This window comes from Terrapene carolina, unplaced genomic scaffold (assembly GCF_002925995.2).
Source record: "Terrapene carolina triunguis isolate 2854851 unplaced genomic scaffold, T_m_triunguis-2.0 Scaffold89, whole genome shotgun sequence".
In the NCBI taxonomy this organism is placed as follows: domain Eukaryota; kingdom Metazoa; phylum Chordata; order Testudines; family Emydidae; genus Terrapene; species Terrapene triunguis.
Window position 1 is genome coordinate 21,477,180 of NW_020664440.1, and position 21,801 is coordinate 21,498,980.

Genomic DNA, 21,801 nt, shown 5'->3' on the forward strand with positions numbered 1-21,801 from the left:
GTTATATTTTGCTGTTCACATTACACAGCAGATGTGCTTTCGTTACAAGGTCGCATTTTTCCTCTTATATTGAGGGCCTGCCTGTTTGGTGTGAGAGATCACTCACGCAGTGCCAGGTCACAGATTTCAGCTTGCAGGCAGCCATGGTAAGACACAGTCTTTTGGCTTTTTTAACCTTCTTAACATGTGGGGATGGTTTCAAAGAGTACTGCTATCATTAACCATACCAAGCACCCGTTGGGTTGGCCATTTAAAATGGGTTTGCAATGTAAAAGGAGGGGCTGCGGTTTCAGGGTTAACGTGCAGCACAAACCCAACTAATAACCCTCCCCCACACACCCAATTCTCTGGGATGATCACTTCACCCCTCCCCACACCGCGTGGCTAACAGCGGGGAATATTTCTGTTCAGCAGACCAGGAAGGGGCACCTCTGAATGTCCCCTTAATAAAATTGCCCCATTTCAACCAGATGACCGTGAATGATATCACTCTCCTGAGGATAACAAAGAGCGATAAGGAATGGATGTTGTCTGCATGCCAGCAAACACCGGGACCATACGCTGCCATGCTTTGTTATGCAATGATTCCAGACTACGTGCTACTGGCCTGGCGTGGTAAAGTGTCCTACCGTGGTGGACGGGATAAGGCAGCCCTCCCCAGAAACCTTTTGCAAAGGCTTTGGGAGTACATGAAGGAGAGCTTTCTGGAGATGTCCCTGGAGGATTTCCGCTCCATCCCCATACACGTTAACAGACTTTTCCAGTAGCTGTACTGGCCGCGATTGCCAGGGCAAATTAATCATTAATCATTAAACACGCTTGCTTTTAAACCATGTGTAATATTTACAAAGGTACACTCACCAGAGGTCCCCTGTGTGCCCACAGGGTCTTGAGTGAGTTTGGGGGTTACTGGTTCCAGGTCCAGGGTGATAAACATATCCTGGCTGTTGGGGAAACTGGTTTCTCTGCTTCCTTGCTGCTGTGAGCTATTTACATTATCTTCATGCTCATCTTCCTCGTCCCCAGAACCCGCTTCCCTGTGTGTTTCTCCAGTGAGGGACTCATAGCACACGGTTGGGGTAGTGGTGGCTGCACCCCCTAGAATGGCATGCAGCTCTGCGTAGAAGTGGCATGTTTGCGGCTCAGCCCCAGACCTTCCGTTTGCCTCTCTGGCTTTGTGGTAGGCTTGCCTTAGCTCCTTAATTTTCACGCAGCACTGCTGTGCATCCCTGTTATGGCCTCTGTCCTTCATGGCCCTGGAGACCTTTTCTAATATTTTGCCATTTCGTTTACTGCTTCGGAGTTCGGCCAGCACTGATTCATCTCCCCATATGGCGATCAGATCCCGAACCTCCCGTTCTGTCCATGCTGGAGCTCTTTTGCGATCCTGGGACTCCATCACGGTTACCTGTGCTGATGAGCTCTGCGGGGTCACCTGTGCTCTCCACGCTGAGCAAACAGGAAATGAAATTCAAACGTTCGCGGGGCTTTTCCTGTCTACCTGGCCAGTGCATCTGAGTTGAGAGTGCTGTCCAGAGCGGTCACAATGAAGCACTGTGGGATAGCTCCCGGAGGCCAATAACGTCGAATTCCGTCCACGCTAACCCAATTCCGACCCCCTAAGGCCGATTTTATCGCTAATCCCCTCGTCAGAGGTGGTGTAAAGAAACCGGTTTAAAGGGCCCTTTAAGTCGAAAGAAAGGGCTTCGGCGTGTGAATGTGTCCAGGCTTAATTCGATTTAACGCGGCTAATGTCGACCTAAACTCGTAGTGTAGACCAGGCCTAAGAGTCTTAAAGATAAACATAACTAACAGGAAGTCAAGGGTACGGCTAAAATCTTATCAATGGAGAAACCAGAAAGAACCAGTGAGTGAACCATATATCAATTTTTTAGCTTGTATTAAAATCTGCCCAATCAACATATAAAACCTGACATCCCTTCTGAAACTGCAGGGGATCGTTTGAGTAATCTATTGTATCACACCTGACAATCACTAACTTATTTCTCTGTGGTAGTGCACAAACATTTTTTGGGGAAAATCACCATTAATCTTTTAATATGGAGCCAGAGGGTGGATAGCAATATTCTACTTTTGTAGGATCTTGAGAAGTTTTTTAAACAATAATTAAGGTTCTCAACTCCCCTGTAAGATAGGCATTATTATCTCTCTTTTGTATTTGGACACACAGAGAGGTTAAATGGTTTGCCTAAGGCAATAGTGAGTCAATGGCAGATCTGAGAATAGAACACAGGAGTATTGGTTGCTATGCCCTGCTGTGTCCAGTGGATAAAACTCCATCCTACACTGAGGATTGAATTTCAATCTCTACCTGTAGAGAGTACATTAATTAAAGTCATCTTGGTTTTTGCCATATGCAGCGAAATTTAGGTCAAGTGACCACCACAGTTTTTTGCTTGGTGTAGCTAACTCTTCCACCTCTTGCTCATCTGAACAGACCTATGATTTCAACAGGATTACTCTCCTCCACAAGATGAGAAGGGATTGGCCTGTCTTATTTCATTTTGTGATGTCTTTGTTTTGAGTATTGCACTGTACTTGTTCTTTTTAAAGTGGAGACAATTTATATGGGGGGAAAACCCCCAACCAAAGAGTCACAGCTCGTCAGACCACACAGGATTAATTGTATGTTCCCCAGAAAGGGCAGAGTAGAAGTGGTACTATAGTAAAGTCTTAAGGCTGAACTTAAACAGCTTAGGGGATCTGTTGTAATTGATGTCTGATGTGAATGAGCATGTGTTGTTATGATACATCAACATGAGAAATATTGAGCTTGAACTTAACACGATTTTCTTGACCTTGGCTGGCCAAGGCATTTATTTTAGGAGAAAGTGGGGGAGGTTAAATTCACTCTAGATGTTAAGCATGAGTCATTCATCTCTTTCCTCTATACCAATGGTGTTTTTTAGTAGAATTTGAGACGGTTTTGAGACCTTGCGGTACCTCTCACATTATAAACGCTTTGAGCATAATCCAATATTTCACTAACCATTTAACCAGAAAAATAATACCTGCCGTTCACATAGTCTGAATTGTTATTCCCCAAGTTTAAGAAACTCATTTCACTCCAGTTTCTCTTCTGCCCTCCACCCCCAGCCCTCCTATAGGTCTCCTCTTTGGTACAGACGTCATGTGATACTTGAGGTGGGAGCTGGAGACTTCAGAGCTGTTTTCTTAGACTAAATGTTTGAGGTTACAGGACCTGGCCTAGTTTCACATAAGTTTTCAAATTTCAGTGGGACATGCCAAATCCTGAAACTGTCAAATAGTGTATTATTTTTGGAGAGGAAGAATGTGTGTGTGTATGTGTGTGTGTGTGAGAGAGGAGAATGACCTTTACATTTTTAGCCCTTCCCAAAAGTCTGACTTCCTGCCCTCTCTCCCATGAGTCTTGGAAAACTTTAGCAAACAAAATGAACAATTCTGAAGCAAGAATTCAGCATAGAAAAGGGGATATTATACTGAGGGGGGCAAAAATGACTTTATGCCATCGTTTGTTTCTTTATATTGTGTAGAGAAGCCTGGAAGTTTATTTTCTTACCTTAGAAATATCAGGAATATAAAGTCTTGTTTACCATATTGCTAGAGGTCTCTTTTGGAGAGAATTGGATTGGGAGTTTCTTGAACCCTTCATCAAAGGAGGCTGTCGAATCTTTAACACAGGTATCTTTTCTTCTAACTCTTTCTAAGGGATTTGAGGTAGTAAAACCAAAAGGGAGAAAAAGTCATTTTTTAAAATAATCTGAATAAAAATCATTCCCTTCTCAATTCACCAGGTTTCACATCCTTGGTATCTGTGACATCATAAATGTACTAGTTTTCTAGGAAAAATAGGTTTTATTTTAGACCCTCATCCTGCAAAAGGATCTACCTCTTTGAGGCACTTTACGGTCAAAGGCCCCAATTCTGCAAACTCTTTGAGGCAGGAACCTCATGCAGTGTATAAGTACTGTGAGGCATTTAGCATAACTCTGAGCATTGTAGCATAATATCCTGATAACTTAAATTTCTTATGTAAAAACAAATGGAAGAAAACACTGCCTCCCCTAACAAACAAACAAACAAACTAAAGCCCTGGAAAGTTTCAAGCCTTGTTTATACATCTTGAGGGAATAAAAGGGAGCACAAATCCATGTTTTTTCCTTTGCAAGTCATCTTTAAGATTATAAAAGTTGAAGAATAAACAGAAATGCATTTTTCTTGCATAATAAGTAAATTAAAATTGTAAATCCACAGAAGTCTTATCATTAATACTAAAATGAATTATACAGTATATTTATAATATGAATGGTGTGTAATGTGATCTAGTAATACATCTATGTGAATTATACAGGCATTTTCTTGTATCCTTATGGGGATAGACATACATTTGCAGTTATTTGTGTGTGTGTATGAATGTATGTATTGATTGGTTGAGGAGTTCAGGGTAGTAAAGTGTATGTGAGTTCTGAAGAATGATGATTTGACATAAAACAATTCAAAGCTTGGGCACTTGGTTAGAAATGTGACATATTATGCCTAATCCAGCTCCCTTGTCAAAACTCTCATTGATGGCAGTGGGAGCCAGGACCATTCCTTTGAGTATACTGAATAACCAGGCTAACTGCCTTTATTTTCTCTAGGGAGGCGATGGCCTCTCATAAATCGAGCAGGGAACTGGGACCATCTTCTATTCCCGACTCTGCCACTGAATCATTGTATGACCTTGGCAAGTCACTTAAATTCTTTGTGCCCATAAAATAGAGATGATTTTTACCTAATTTTGTAAAGCATCATAAGAGAAAGGAAATATATAAGATTAAAAATATGAGGCAATGTGCTCTGGAAGAATAAACATACAGTCGTGAGTCAAAATTCTAAATTCAAATCTCAGCCTTGCCGTGTATGACCTTGGGCAAGTCACTTCACATATTTTCCTCAGTTTTCCCATCTGTAATATGGACATAATGCTGTTGTAAGACTTAATTAATTAATTAATCAGTTAATGTTTTACATCACTTTGAACATATAAAGCACTATTAACTGCTAAGTATTATTATTAACAATATGTATTATTGCATAAGGAAGTTTAAATGTAACTGATATTGCTTCTCTTGGAAAAAATGTGCAGAATATTGGAAAAACCTCTTAGCATGCAGGTAATAGCAGTATATCATGTAAGGCCAATTTACTTAGAAACTTGTGAGATGAGATGTCTTTGACATATAGTCCTAAAGTTGATGGATTTATTCAATTTGTTGCCATCTTCTATCATTTCAAAACATTAACATACTTCTAATTTTCAGTCATTACATGATTCAGATACCCTGTCCTCTGGAAATACATTTGTGGATTTTTTTTTTATGTTAAACATACTGGTACCAACATGTCTTCTGTAACTCCTCTGAAGCCAAAGGACTTTTTGACAGTTCTCAGGATATCCAATGCTGTGAGTCAGATTGTTACCCCTTGTCTCCAGTGAGAGGGAGTTTTTTGTGTGGTAGCTGGATGTCAGCTTCCTAACACCACCACCTGTTCAGCCATTCAGTCACTCTCCTGTGGGCTGTGCAAGCCCTAACTTGGCCTTGCAGATTAATAAGAGGTGCATCCCAATCCCCAACTCCCTTTGAATCGTTCTCCTGTGATATCCAGCCCCTGACAATGGCTGTTCACAGAGATTCCAGATCCTCTTCACCCAACAGTGCAGTGTACCCCAGTTTTTCCTTAAACCATTGCTCCCATAAACCACAAAGCATTTATGAGCACTTCTAATAAAACAAAAGAGAAAATAAAGATTTAACTAGACATGAGAGGAAGTGGTGGAAACAACTGTTTATAAAACATGAATGTGGGTCCACACTCATCACGTTACCTTTCCGATATACTAAGGTAGGCTTTCTCCCTAAATTCAGTCTGTTGCAGAGATGACTGATTTCACAAGAACCAGGATCCACACATTCATGAAAGCACCTTGCTCCCTAATGGGTTTTCTCAGTGAATGAATACAGAATACCTTTTGCTACACTCTTATACCGAAACAATCTTTTGTCTTTATTCATAGCCAGGGTGATCTCCTGCCTTCTATAATGTTCCTTTTCATCTCCAAGGTGTTGTGAGTGTTTGCAATTCTTTGATGGTTTTCCATTGACCGTTCTGGGTTGTGGCAAGGGTAGACAATAGAACCTCACATTACCTCACCGCTGACTAGGGAGGGGGACAACTCCTTGCTCCAATGGGTCATCCCCGAGTAGGGTGACCAGATGTCCCGATTTTATAGGGACAATCTGGATATTTGGGGCTTTTTCTTATATAGACTCCTATTACCCCCTACCCCTGTCCCGATTTTTCACACTTGCTGTCTGGTCACCCTATCCCCGAGACATACTACGTCCTGGTGACTAATTTCTACTCCAAGTCCATAAAGCATACTTTCAGTATAAATACAATATTCCTTAAATATTACCTATATACGCATCTTGCAATGATTGAGTCTTGACAAGTTGTGAGCTTTCTGTAGATCCCTTACATGTTACTCTTTGTGAATAAATATTCTGTATGATGTGTTTGGTGTAGTGCGTTTGTCAGGCCTGAGGTGAGAAATGTTTGCAAAGAAGAACAGAGGACCCCTTGCCAAAGGGTATCTCTGTCACGGACTTACACAAGGGATACATTTGTCTCTTCTCTTTGACATGCTGTATTTTGGATGCTTATCCAGCCCTTTTCCTTCCTGCGGGAAGTTTATTTTCTCTTGTGAAGCGCTGTACGGACAACTTCTCATCACTGCTTACTGGTATGTTTCTAACCAGTTAATTAAAATACATTCTATATAAATTCTTTTCCACTAGGAACCTTTGTAAAAATCCAGAAATTAGTAATACAGAATAAAAGGAGTCTGGTGAGATTGATTTGCTCAAAAATGGACTTTTTTTTTAAAATGTGGATTTTCCCCCCAAAACAAATCTATCCATATTTTATTCTAAAAAAATCCCAACCAGCATTAAATGTCATCAGCCTGAGGCTCTTAGATACATCACAGTGAGAGATTCCTTAAAAATAGTTTAGATAGCAAACCAAAGTGTGCAGCTCAGTACCCATCAACAGTCCTGTAGTAACAAGTGAGCATGGTGTACGATGAAATAAAATTTAAATTATGAAAGAATTTCAGCACCCAAGGGAATATTATAAATAATTCCCTGGAGGTATTGGTAGCTGATATTCTTAACTTCCCTTCTGTACCTTAACAAGGAGTTTCTCTGATGGGTCTTGGTGCACTAGCATGACTCGCCTCCCATTCAGTTTTATACATTCTAAAACACTATAGTAGAGCTTGCTCCAAACTTTATGAATGCAACTCAGTCACCACTGCAGGTTAGAGCATGAACAATTGAGTGGGAGGTAGTGGTACTATCTAATACAGAGAAGAAACTGAATAAACTCATACAGTTGCTTGAGGCATTCGGGCAGCCCCTGGAATAGAGGATGTCAATGTTGTTATTAATAAGCATTTATATAATGGTAGTGTCAAAGAGTCCAGCAGTGTGCTTGGCGCTGTAAAAACATGAAGAGACAATTCCTGCCCTGGAGGACTAATAATTCAAGAGACAAATATGAAAGGTTGATGATGGGGATTTAACATACAAACAAATGAATATAGTGAATATGGCTGAGTCCTGGACCTTTTACTTTTGTTTGGGTTGTTTTTTTTATGCATGTTGTTTACACCAAGAACCATGAGTCTGATTTTGTTTATTGTAGCACCCTGCTAACATCCCTTCAGATTTGTACTATGTTGTGTGTATGTGTACATGCTGCTGTATGTATTGTGTGGATCTGTGTATATAGAGGTGGGTATTGTGTGCAATGTGTGTCTACATGTAGTGGGTATGATTTTGCACAGCTACAGAATAGGTGCTGTAGGTGTAATACTTACAATGTATATGAGGTTCCCCATGAGTTCTTCTGGGAGTTGTTTGGTTTTGATTGCAAACTCTGTGAGGCAGCAGCCAGGTTTTCTGGGTCTGGTACAGAACACAGCCCACTGTCAGCTTTAGCAAGGAACAATCCCTGGGCTCCCTCTGCGGGACATGTCCTGAACCACCCCCAGGCCTTGTTATATGACTAATGTGGGTGACCCCCAACCCCGCCCGGGCGCTAGACGTTCCCGTTCTCCCCAGAGAGGGCGGAACGCGGAGATAGCCCGGAACGGTCGCCGCGGAATCCGTGTTGCCGCGGGGGCGCTATTGGGACCGGGACCGGCGGTGTGAGAAGGGAACAGGGGAGCCATGGCCGGTTCCGCTGCTGTCGCTGCCCCGGGGCCCAGCGCCCCCAGGAGGCTGAATGTGAACGTGGGGGTCCTGGGGCACATCGACAGCGGCAAGACAGCGTTGGCCCGGGCGCTCAGCACCACCAGTTCCACCGCCGCCTTCGACCGGGCCCCGCAGAGCCGAGCTCGGGGCATCACCCTGGACCTGGGCTTCTCCTGCCTCCGCACCCCGCTGCCGCCGCACCTGGGCCCCGGCCCCGGCGAGCTCCAGCTCACCCTGGTGGACTGTCCGGGACACGCCTCCCTCATCCGGACCATCATTGGCGGTAAGGGGGGGCGACAGGCCCCTGAGAGAGATTGTGACTCTGGAGGGGCGGGGGCTTCTCCCCTGTGTACATGTGGGTATCATTTCCGAGGATGCAGAGAGCGGGTGGGGTGGGGAGGTTTGAAATGTAAAGAAGTAAAGTTTGTCTTGTGTGCGGTGGGAGGGTTGAAGAGCTGGAAGTTGCCTCCTGCCAGGGGAGGGAAGGGTTAAAACGATCTATACAGTTGCCAAATCCTTCTAGTGGAGACATGATTTGTACAGTACCAGCAAAAGAACTTTTTTGTTGTTATAACTTTCTATACTAGGGCTTTTGCCAGTATGACAATGTCATGAAAAAAGAACAGGAGTACTTGTGGCACCTTAGAGACTAACAAATGTATTAGAGCATAAGCTTTCGTGGGCTACAACCCACTTCTTCGGATATGCATATAGAGTGAAACATGAAAAGTTACACCCCCAACCAACGTTACTATGCTAGCAAAAGTGTAGCACTGCCCTGTGTGGAGTCAAGAGAGCTTATTCCTGTAGTGGAAAAGGAATAAGCTATGCTAGAGACAACCTCACACTGATATAACTACATCCATACCAGGGCTCATATTGATATAACTTTCCGTAAAAATTCACACCTGTCACCAAAATATTTTTATTGATACAAAAACTCTATGTAAACCAGTCATTTTTGCATATAGTAATGCATTTGTTTTTTAAACATTTCTTTATTGATGGAGAGGATGTGACAATATTAATGGACATAGTTACAATTTCTCTCTCAAATTTCTTGAACTCTCCCTCATTTAAATTGTCAGAGGTTGGCAGTGCTGCTGCTGAAGTGTTCATATACACACTTGCTAGAAATTTAGATGCAAAACTCCTACCTAGATTGAGATGTTCTTAACATTTGTGAGACTATAGCATTAGAAGTACTGTGTACATTTCAGTTCTTTTAAAATGTTTTCCTTGAAAGCAAATTTGAGGTAAAGGAGACTGACCTGACATTCCAGCAGCACATTTTTAAATAAATTCACATTTTGGGGGAGGGGGCAGGGAGTGAATCTTCCACCATATGAACAGGTCTTAAATCATGTTTAGAGCTTGTATAAAGATTTTTTCCTGCTGTACAACGGGCGATCCTTGTAGGCATTGAGGCCTTCACCGGCAAATTATGCTTGAGCCTAAGAGTTTCTGTTAATTTGCATAGATACTTATTTAGTTTTAAAATTAAAAACTAAATGTTTCTGCATTATTGAAAACAAGTAGTGGTGTCAGCAGTCATTGTGGTAACTTCTTCTGATCCAATCTTTTGTATTATTTGGGGGACAGGCTTTAGGATGAGACTTGAAGGATGGTCAAGAAAGTGCTGGAAGGGGAACTTAGTCTGAGGAAGATGGGATTTTGACTTCAGTTCAGTGTGTAAACTCTGAAGTGAAGGAATTTGAGATCACTGCATCTTCTAACCCTTGTAGAACTTCAGATTTTCTTCAATATGCTTTTACTTCATTGATTTAGAAGTTTGTGGTTTAAATTGCTCAACGGTCCAGCTTATTGTAAACCCAAACACTTATCGAGAGAAGTTCTTGTGAGATTTAGATTAGTATTAGGTTTATTTTTGCATGTATTTGCTTAACTGTTTCCATATTTTCTTGTATATTGTTGTTGTTCCTTTAATATTTGTAAATATTGGTGTATATAAATCTCTTGTTTCATGTTACCTAGATATGTAGTTTAAGTTGATGCTCCTTGATACACAAAACTTTTAAAAGAAATTGGCACAGGAAAGAAATATTCTCCCCTGAGGAACCATACAGTTATGTGGCATGGTGATGCTAGTATATGAAAAAAGGAACCCCCTAAAAACAAACATATACACTTTAAAAAAGTGATTTAATTGCTCATGAAAGGTGCCAGCCCTGAAGACTACTATTCTATGGGTATAAGGTACAACATGAGCAGCCATAGTGCTAGCTTATCTCACAATGACCCAGTCAGTGATTCTTATTGCTAACCTATAGGGACCTTCTTTAGAGGGGAGATTAGTACATTTCTTGTGCCTTTTCTGTCCTTAGTCTCTTTTCAAATTGCCAGACAGAAAACCAGTTAGTGGGGCAGTTTTACGATGTCGTCACCTGTTTCCTGGGAGCTGGAATGGGAACCTTTCAACTGATTTCATATATTCCACTGGAAAAACACTTTTTTGACAGATCTGCTACTTGCAAATGGTGCCAGTGATGCACACAACCATAATACCTACTTGTATGTGTATCATCCTGGATAGATGAATAGAAATTATTTATTGCTTGAGTTCATCACCAGTAAAACCCTCTGCAGTTCAGTTCAGCTGTTTTGTTACTCTGCAGTTACAGGGAGAGGGTGACAATTAGCTGCATTTAGCCTACAGTTGTGCTTTGTTTCACAGCAAAGGTGCCTGATAATTTACAGAAGTACTGATTATTTACTTTATAGGGAACTAAGTTTGTTCTTGTGAACAGGACAGTTCTTGTTAAGGTCTCTGTGTACAAACTTTCATTTAGGCTTTGCTCTCTGTGGGGAAACTACTAAGATCTGAGAGAGCCAATCTTTCTCTGGAACTATTATTTCATGAGGAATACTTAGGAGGGACTAGAAAAAATAGTTTTCATAATCTGTGTAGTGTTTAAAAATCACACTCCCTTACCTATTAATCAATAGCTTGGAGTTATTTGTTTCTTTTCTATTGGTTTTTAAAAGAAACTGTGATTGCTCCCGACTGTCAATATTGGCCAGATATAACAATTACAATTTCTGTAATCTGACCTGTGCTAGTGGACCTGTGCATAGCCCTAGTGGATCAGGGCCCAAATAACATCTGATTTATTTAGTAATTAATGTTTAAAATGGTTCAGTCCATAAGTACTAGTATTGCCATTTCCAGCTGTTCAGAAATCAGGCCACCAAATCCTGAGATTTAAAAAAAAAAAAATACATTTTTGATTGTTTTTATCTGCCTTCTCTATTTTTTTGTGCTTTTAGTGTTCAATCTTTCCCCTGCAACCATGGAGCATAGTAACTTTCTTATTTTTATTTTTTTTTAAATAAAGCTGAGATTCTTTTGTAAGTGTGGGACTCCAGGCTTTAAGTAAAACATTGACTATTGTGAGGCTTGTTATAAAATTACGAGAGTTGGAAACACTAAGGTACTTTTGTGCGAGTGCTGTATAAAACATCATATACTTTAAAAATTGACCTCACTGTAGGATTAGGTAGGAGGAGAAAAGACCAGTTTAAATGCAAATATCTTTAAATACATCAGACATAGGACAGGTAAATAGATATAGATATTGTTATACCCATTCTATAGACAATAAACTCACAAGGAGGTTGTGAAGCTTAATGTTTGTAAACTACTTAGAGATGCCTAGATGAAAGGTGTTATGTAGGCCCAAAGTATTATTTGTTTTATTATTTAATATATTCTATTTGAAAGTTTTCTCGGGGTGGCAGCTCCTCTTTAAAGGGCTGATTGAAACAACACAACATGATTTTAAAGGATGAATCTTGCTAATTATTTGAAAGGGGGCTTTCATAGCTGAATTCTGTATTCTTGCCTATTCTTCCTGTTATGCAGGGCATTGTTGACCTTGCAAATACTTTTCATGACAACATAAAAGAAGCCTCATTGGAGATGAAACCTGGGTTTAAATGAATGCAGAATATTTGAGCAGTAACCAAATAAGAAGAGAAATGGAAGATGGAAGTCATATTTCATTCTGTGCGGTTGCATCTTTCTTCTTATAGAGCTTGCCCTTGAGAGCAAAACATATCGAGTTTTAAATCAAAGAATATTTTACCTACATGCTAGGAATAGAAAACATTAGTTCCAGCCATGATGCATTTTTAAGGTTTTAGCTGGAAGGTTATAGTCAAGGTTGGAATGAAATGGTGGATACAACTTTTTCCAGTTAAACTTCTTAATTATTTTTTAGTTCTTAATTTTACTTATGCCCCAACAATATCAGTTTGTTCTCAGACCATAGACCCCAGCAGTGAAGTGGTAAGGCATTCTGAGTAACTGCATGCTGAGGAATAGACCATGGATTTCACTTACCGGTAGTTTCATTATTCTCCTGTACAGTGCAGCTGCAACTGTTCTAACTTATCTTCCAGTGCCCACTTGTGTGCTAGGTGTCTCACATTATACATATGAAATAATCTCTGCACTGAAAAAAAATTACTATCTAATTTCAGACAATGGTGGAACTAAAAGGCAACAAATACAATAGTTTGAGGATGTTGGGTGAGTTCCAGCAATGTGGTCATGTTATTATTCTGTGAAGACATATGCACTGGATTCAGTGTATATTAAAATGCACAGTTTAAATATATTTTAAAAATGTCTTTGACATGCTTCTTGTGGGTGTCATATATGATAGAGAAGGGAGACAAGTGATATGCTTGTCAGGGCTCCCCTATGGGCAGTAAAGTCTCAGGCTGCCTTTCAGTTGTTGAGCACAGAATGGCTGCTACAATTACTTGTTCCGTCATTATACAACCACTACTTAGCCTTTATTTTTGAAAACAGTACATGAACATGATTAAAACTGATTTTTGCGTACAATAAGACTGACTTGCATAGTTCCACTTTTTTTTCTGTAGTGGGAAGGTTGCTTGTCATATAACCAAGGCCACCACTGCTGTTTGGCCATTTAGTGGTAAAGATGCTTGATAACGGTCTCTTTATTATTCATGTAGCATTGGAAAAGCATATAGGGTAATTTGCAGTAGATGAAACTAAACAAAGAATCAAAGCCCTGAAAAACTTAGTCTTGAGGTGCATTCTTTAGCTTGCATCACAAAAAGCTCATCACAAAATTACATGACTAAAATTCCATCTCACATAGGTAATTGAGCAATTCCCTGCCATTTTACACATTGTTTCTGTCTACAATTGCAGCATCTATTTCCTTGCCAGGTTCACACATAGCAAAAGGGCCCTGTGACTGGAGTGAGAGGGTAATTCCAGGAGTAATTCTCTCTTCTTGACCAGCTCATGCTTATTTTCAATAGTGAGGCTATGGCACTTGACAGACATGTGGTGGTGGGGTACAGAGTGTTTTTTGAATCTTGATACACAAGTTTAGGCTGTTGAGGGATTTTACTCAATGTGGGCGAGTCTGTGTAATGCTGCTGCTTGTCTTGAGGTTTTGTTTTGGTATTGACAATGAGCTTTATAGATTTTCATGAAGCTGTCATTATCTTCCTCAAAGGAGTGGGGCTCATACGTGTGTGTTGTACTCTAAAAGGCCTATAGATCCAGTAGGGTGCTGAATGGTTTTTCGAATGAGTTCAGCAGTAGGGGAAACCTGCAGAGAGGTTATAGAAGTTAATCTTCCAGAAGAAATTCAATCCCCATATTTCATTTTAAGACCACTTTGCGTAGCAAAGTAGTTTAACCAGTAGCAGATTTCTTACTTGCTGTTGGTTAATTTCATGCCCTACAAAGGGTCAGCACACTAATACAGAAGAACATGATTACCTCACCCTAGCTCCCCTTCAACCCTGCATGCATACAGTGAGGGATAGTGAATTGTTTGTTTTAGATAAGTAGTTTTCGGATGCCCTTTATCTACTTGATTTTGAATGAACTGAGATGACTTCTCAAAGAACATTTAAAAAATAGATTTTGTTGTTTTTTTTCCTCTGAAGTTCAAAGGACAGAGTAGTCTTATAGGGTTTTAATTGGAAAGTTACTGCTTGACCCTGGTTGTCTAAACCTGCAGGGGAAATTTTGACAAACTTGTAGTTTCATAATCCTTATGCCTGTCTGAACCTTTGACCTGTTTACTTCATAACCAGAGCTTCATTGTCACCATTTGTCCCAGCAGTTCCTTTCAAAGAAGGCTGCCTTACAAGTGTCTGTTTCCACTTTGCTGCTGTGTTCTCTTAAGGAAGGGTATTAATTCATACCTGATACATTGAAGGGGCCAGGACTTTTGAACTCCTCCAAGAGCTTGGGGAGGGGGAAATGAGCATAGCAAAAGCATGTCTTGCAGATGCAAATGACTACAATGAAAACAGTCTAGGGAGATCAAGGGAAACATGGGCATAATACCAAGGTTCAAATTTGATCAGCTAGAGATTATTTGTAAGATTAATACAGCAGTACTTTTGTTGTTGTTGTTACAAAATGTTTGTTTTGATTAGTTTGTTGTAAGATATAATTAATATCTATGCACATAAGCTTATAGGGCCCATCAACCTTGCAAAATTGCAATGAAAATATGCTGACTTTTTAGTAAAAAACCTACTTGCTCATCTTTGATGATAAAATTGATACCTGTTTTACTGCAGATTAGTGGACAAGTAGAATTTTGCAAGATTGCTATCATCAGAGATTTGATCTCTGGTCCTACTGTTCTCACCCTTGCTCCATAGGGAGCGGAGACCGTATGGGCTGCAAAGATAGCAAAAGATGCTCAGTCCCTATGGGGATGAGGACCAAGAAAGGAAGGCGAGCCTTTGCTGCTCTACAGCATCCACTTTAGCAGACTGCTCTTTGGCAGAGTAAGGTGTGGCACTGATGTATCCTGAAAGAGCCATCCAGTTGTACTTCCTCAAGATGATAGAGGCTGGAACAATTGGCCTTCAGTGGGAGTATTTTAGGAGGGAAAACAGGTGGGCTCTGGTACCCCCGTCAGGGGAACTAGAGCCTGCTTGAGAGGGAAGGATGTTCCTTTTAAGAATACATACTCAATGTTGTTTTTAACTTTTTAAAAAAAATAATAATAGTACAAATGTCCATGTAATAAGTTGTTATAGTTACTGAGCAGGTTGTCATAAATCTACTTGCATATGCTGCAATCCATCCACCATATTTTTTAACTCTGCCTATTGGGGAACAGTACTTAATTGTAACCCTCCACTGACTGTTATCATGAAATTGGATGTTTGAATACTGATACATAAAAGTCCAGTTAGTGAACAGGAAAAGTAGTTCTGTGTAGCTTCCGTAAAAGCTTTCTCTTGTCTAAATGAGTATTTCTGATTAAATTTGCATATATGTGTTACAGAGGGTGTTACTCCAGTAGCCTAATGGCAGAGTTCTCCCCAAGCCATGTGAGAGAGCTAAATTTGAATGTAGGCCTTTTGCTCCTTGGACTTGTAGAGGTTAAGAATGCTATGGGGGCAACATGTTCTTCCTTGGTGAAAAGAGTGCCTTTCATTGCTCAATAGCAACCATTCTGGTCAGTTAAACAACCAGTGCTGGTAAACTCTGGGAGGACCCTTGGCCACCAGCTTGAGTAGAGGATGGTGGTTGTAATGAGCCTAGTGGGTGGTGTGAAAGTATAAAATGGAGATTAAAAATGGAAGACCTAGGACTCTGGGTGAGGAAGAGGTAATTTATTTTCTGAAGCTGCATAGTGGTTGGCACTTTTGAAATATTCTACTAGTCTGAAAGGGTTCAAACATTTCTCTTAGTTGCTAGCACTTTAAGTGTTTTCTAAAACGCACGCTAAGGTTCTTATATCCAGCATGCTTATAAATGGCTTACATGTGCAATATAGTTGCACTTCTGAAACTGTCTAATAAACAATTTCAACTTTATTTTTTAAACTAAATCCCTTCTCTCTCAAAACTAAAATTTAGATTAAAAAAAATAATTTTACAGTAGTCTGCTAGTGCCTAACATTTGTATGACAACTTGGAGGAGTAACTTCACTGAATTTTTTAATGAAACAAATTGTATGGTTTGTTTGGTTTTTGAGTACACATATTTGAATGTATAAAGGAGGTTGCTGGTATAAAACTGTTGCTTGCTTTTAAAAAGAAACAAAATGCAGCCTTTTCTACTGGACATTATAGTGCACAAGAGGGCAGTGTTTGCTTGCAATGCAGGATCTTTATGATAAATGTATAGGGTCAGCCTAAATGTAGTGACCCCAATTTTAAAATGAGACAATGCATAGGGTCCATAGTCACTCAGAACTCAAACGTGGCCTAACTCTTCTCCCCGCTCCCCCCAATGATTCATTCCTCTTTAGATGTCTTTGTAGACATTTTGATGTCTACAACCTTGATAGTGTTTGTACTTCTTAAACAGTAAGCAATTTGGTCTGTTGTCTTGTACATTACATGGCAGAGGCTAAGTAGCATCTATAACTGAGGCAAAACATTGCTTTTAATTGAAAAGCAGTTGTGATTGTGAGGATTCTTCCCCCCCCCCTCCAAAATAAAGGGTCAAATGTTGTGTGTGGATTTTTTTATGTTTATGTAAATACTATCTGACTTAACTTGTAAACAAATTAAAGATGTGGGAACCGTGGTACTGGGTATTAACACACACACACCCCTGCATTTTTACCTTACCGTCATATAACAAATAAGCAAAAGTGAGGAAATTGCATGTTGTTTCTCCTAAGTCCATTCCAAACTCCTCCTGTGTTGCCTAGGAATTGCAACATGAGGGTTGGGGTAATCATGAGGCCTCTCTGTTACATAGGTATAGTGGGAGATTTTAAAAATAGAGCAGTGGCCTTGACATGGAATTTGCCTGGTGTTTTCATTTGTATCATAATTTCAGTGTTTGAACATAAATTTTATTGTTTCATTTTAATTTTAATGTATGTATATAAAATATCTTGGTTTGACTATCTGACCAGTTTTTTTTGTGTGCATGCAGGTCTTATGGTCTGAAGTCTGTTACCCCGTGCCCTTCCCTCCCCCCCCCCCCACCTTTTTTGTTGTTGTTGCTGCTAGTTTATAGACTTGGAGTTTATGGTTTTCCTACGAGGAGCTACAGATCCAGCAAAATCCTAAACTCTGTGCTTTAACTTGGAAGTAATAGTAGAGAGCAAATCCAGAATTTTCCTTATTTTTTATGGGTTTATGGATATGAAGAAGGATAAGATCAGCAACTCTTGATCTTTGGAGTTATACTGTGTAATCACATGCTTTTCTGGGTATAGTTGGAACACTATCAGAAATATGATTACTTGTGCAATGCTCGTTTTTTATATATATATATATATGTGTGTGTGTGTGTGTATATATATATATATGTGTATGTATGTCAATATACTGCACATCTTGATTCTAAAGTTGTGATTTCTATTATCATTTAAGTACTTCTCCCTGCATCTTAAATGTAAATTCTAAACAACTTTGGTTTTATTAAACTACTTTCTCTGGTTTACATGTCAAATGTGCTACTACTAATCAAGAGCTGTTTTGTGTGTGTGTGTACGTAATTGCTGATGTACAGCAAAACCACACTTTGCTATTTGCCACAAATATACAAAACTTCTCAGGAAATATTTAATAACCAAGCACTGTAGACTTGCCAACTAAGTCTGCTACTTGTTCATTCATTCTGTTGTGCTAAAAAACAAAATTTCTTTGTTCCGTCATGCTGTGTACTAGCATTCACTGAATAACTACATAATCTGTCACCCCTGCCCCTTTTTGCTGCTCTGAAATTAGTTTGTAGGCAGTTTGGGGCAGTGATCAAGATTTTTATCTATTAGGTGCTGTTAAGATAAACAACAATATAGTGATGTCTTATGTTAAGAGCTTTTTACTTTCTTAAAATCTAGTACATTTTATTTACAATATAAAGTATTTTAATAATTAAAATTGCAGTTATCAAAACAAATTAACAAAGTACATTTTTCAATGTAGCATTTTTGGTGGTGGTGAATGTGTTCATTTGCTAAATAGTACAATTTAGTAATTCACAATAGTCTCCCAGTCATCATTGTGAATTAGCAAGTTTCTGCTGTATTCATGCACAAATCTCCTTGATTTGGAGACTGCCCTCAATTAGAAGCTGCTAGGTATAGTTATATGCTATATGATACAGTACTTTTATTAGAAAACAAGTTGGGATTTTACATACAAGTGCAACTAGTTTCACTTGGAGAAGGCATGGGCCTACTTTCCTGAGTGTATTTCTCCTTTCCTCCTGTTTTTTTTTTTTTTTTTTTAACCTTACAAATAATCATGTATGATCATGGTATCCTTTGTTAGAAGTGCTTATTTTTTAAACAAGATCACACATGGTAAAATAAATAAGATGTGCAACATGCCTTCCAAAAATGTCATCTAACAAAGAAAACAAACCAAAACTCCAAATTTCCATTGGAGTTAAAGCCCATAAAAAGTTGTCTTTTTGTGTGTCAGCTAGTTGTTTTCTATCTTGGATCCCTGAGGCAAGCCTGGCAAGCTGAAGAGCAAGGACAGATGTTCTTCAGTGGTAATTTCCAGCTGGATTCTTGAATGCATTATGTACTGTGGATCACAGCTCATAATGGAGCAAAACTGGGTGAGAATTCCTGCAAAGAAAGATTTGAACAACTCATAGGATAGATATGATGGCAAAGATACTGTGCATTCTGTTAGAAAATGTTTTCAGTGCTTTCTGTAAAATTCAGATTAAATAGCCATTTTGAAGTGCTCCCTTTAAACAGTTTGCTTCCATAAGCATTGCAGGCAGAGTAAATACCAATAATTCTTATTTCCCATCTTCTTATCAGTACTTCTACCAAAATGTTCTTGCACAGCCTATCTAATCTCTTCAAGTGAACATCAAATGATTAGTGTCAGCTCCCAATTTGAATTATGATCTCTGTTTCAAACCCAACCTGACTAGTTCTGCATTAGATTGTAATTATCAGCATTGCCAGCATCAGGGTGGTTGTGACCAGACAAACTAATATATATGTGTGAATGTGACAACCCAAGAAGAGTGGGTGAATAGTGAAGGAAAAGGAATGGATGAAAGAGGAAAGTTTTAAAAACAGTGCTGTTGAGCACGCTTTTGTATTTGGGGAGAGGGGTTTTTCAGGGGTATAAGCATCAGATTTGAAATACTTGCATTTTAATCTCAGGAGGGTCAACTTGTCCATCAATTTTTTGTGAAAAAGATGAGTTTCCATCAGTTTACTGTTTGTGAGGTATGTTTTGTTTTTGTACAAAACTAATTTTTTTTCTTTTTCTCCACTTCTTCTCATTGTGGAAAAAGTCCAAGTTATTCCTTCCTGTGGACTTCCTGGCACATCCAGGCTTCTTTTTCTTAGATGGTAGGCTTTTCAGTCGAAAGACTGCCTTCATTTTATGTTTGTGCGGTGCCCAGCACATGTTTGGCAATTAACAAATAAAAGCTGAGATTGTGGTCTGCTCTGTGTGGACTTGTGGCACTTTTTTCATAAGAGCAGGAGTTTACCTTGATTTGTTTGCTTAATGTTTCTCCTTCTCCCAGTGCTGTGCAATGTGTTGTGCACCAGGTGGCCATATTTCAATAGTGAAGTGATTCCTGCATGTATAAATTTTGAAAAGTGCTTTGAGATGAAAAAAAGCTATGGAAATGTAAGAGATTGATGGTTTTAATAAAACCATTCAAATTAAATTGAGCTGGGTGGGCAGGGGAGAAATAACTTTTTGTCCCAGATATGTATTCATTCTTAAAGTCTAGTTTTGTTATAAAAAGCCCCCCCCCCCCCCTTTCCCTTCCTGCTACTGCAATCAGCATTATTGCACTGGAAAGAAAGTTTCCAAAGTATGTAAAAGCTGCTTTGCAAAGAAAGAAACAAAATTATTGTATTTTTTTTTTGTGATTAAGAAGAGGGCGCAGGGAAAATGGATTCCTTGTACTTGGCTTTTACGCTGGACAGAAGACAAAGCCCAGTCTCTCTTGCTGACTAATGTCATCATTGGTGGGTTTTTTTCCCCTACAGAGCAATTTTGTCTCCATTGAGACCCCCACAGCCATTGGCAAGTCCATGCCCTGAGATTAAATCTCATGCTTGGGTGAAATTCTAATGACTGTAATTGTTTCCTCTTTTCAAGTCTGTGGTCCCGTCATCAAAGACCGGTACGGAAATTATGCATTTATGTTGTAAAAATGAGGTCACGATTACCTGAACCTGCGGTTGACTTTAGGGGATTCTGTGTGGTGTTCTGGCAGTGGTTATCCACCTTCACATTCTAGTATGTTGAAATGAGTTAAAGCATGGCTTAAAAAAATTGTATATATAAAGTAATAGTGGCATGCCTCAGTCTGCTTTGGGGTTTACATGCTGTTATACACTATAAACCGTTACTGGAGTATTGATAATCAAGTGGAGTACACATAATAATCAGTGATAGAGGTGGTGACAGTAAATGATCAGAGCACAGTGAGTAAAAGTGGCGGAAGAAGCAAGTGGATGTGGAACAAGATAGGTTTGTTGAGACTGGAGTGTGGAAAGAGTAATGTCCCAAGGCGGTACAGTTATGTAATGGGGTATTTAACAGGTATCAATGTGGTATTACAAGAAAGTGCCCAGAGCAAGGGCCTGGTAACTGCAAAGTGCTAAGCGCTTCTTGTGAAATGTGAGTGCTGTCAACTCTTTGTTTTCGGTATTTTGCAAGATTGTACCAGAGTGACAGTGCCTCTGTGAGGCAGCAGTTGGGGAGTAGAGAAAATATGTAAATGAAAACGTGGCATAACTTTACTGTTTTGAATGTGTACATTAATGTTAAACCATAATTGATACAGAAATCTCTGATGCGTTGTTACAGTGAAGAATTTAAACAGTGGTCAGAAATTAAAAGTTTTGCTTCCTACAGCAACTATAATTTGGTCTTCTTAAGCACACATAGTATGGTATTTTGTAGAGTTAATTAGCCCAACCCTGCAAAGTCAGTGCGAATTGAAGGTTCTCATCTCCTTGTGGGATAAGATCCTGAATTATACTACATTTCTGCCTTAATGTATGTATACTGTGTAGTTAAGTAACAGTTACTCTGGGAACTTTATTTTTGAATTTTCTGACTTTTTTTGTTTTTAAACTACAAATAAGATTAACTTTTTGCATTGATTTCCTTGTTTTTATGACAGTACGGGGGGAAAGTCTGTGATTACACACAGAACAGTGTAACACTTACTTCGTTTTGTGAATTGCGATTCAGATAAATACTGTATTTTTTAAACTAACGATCACATTCAACATATTGGTAATGCATAGCTAACTATAAAAACAACAAGGAGTCTGGTGGCACCTTAAAGACTAACAGATTTATTTGGGCATAAGCTTTCTTGGGTAAAAACCTCACTTTTTCAGATGCATCCGAAGAAGTGAGGTTTTTTACCCACGAAAGCTTATGCCCAAATAAATCTGTTAGTCTTTAAGGTGCCACCAGACTCCTTTTTGTTTTTGTAGATACAGACTAACACGGCTACCCCCTGATGCATAGCTAACTA

General features: G+C 39.4%; 2 protein-coding genes across 2 annotated transcripts in view; one reads left to right on the forward strand and one right to left on the reverse strand.

The window, feature by feature from the left end:
* Positions 1-3,581, reverse strand: part of RUVBL1 (RuvB like AAA ATPase 1) — a 31,549-nt gene extending 27,968 nt beyond the window's left edge. The window contains exon 1 of the mRNA XM_024220792.1: positions 3,563-3,581. The gene's annotated coding sequence lies outside the window, so the exon portion shown is untranslated. The remainder of the gene's footprint in view (positions 1-3,562) is intronic.
* Positions 3,582-8,280: 4,699 nt separating this feature from the next.
* Positions 8,281-21,801, forward strand: part of EEFSEC (eukaryotic elongation factor, selenocysteine-tRNA specific) — a 175,127-nt gene continuing 161,606 nt past the window's right edge. Inside the window, exon 1 of the mRNA XM_024220773.2 lies at positions 8,281-8,589. Coding sequence (XP_024076541.1) covers positions 8,283-8,589 — 307 coding nt within the window. The 5' untranslated portion in view covers positions 8,281-8,282. The remainder of the gene's footprint in view (positions 8,590-21,801) is intronic.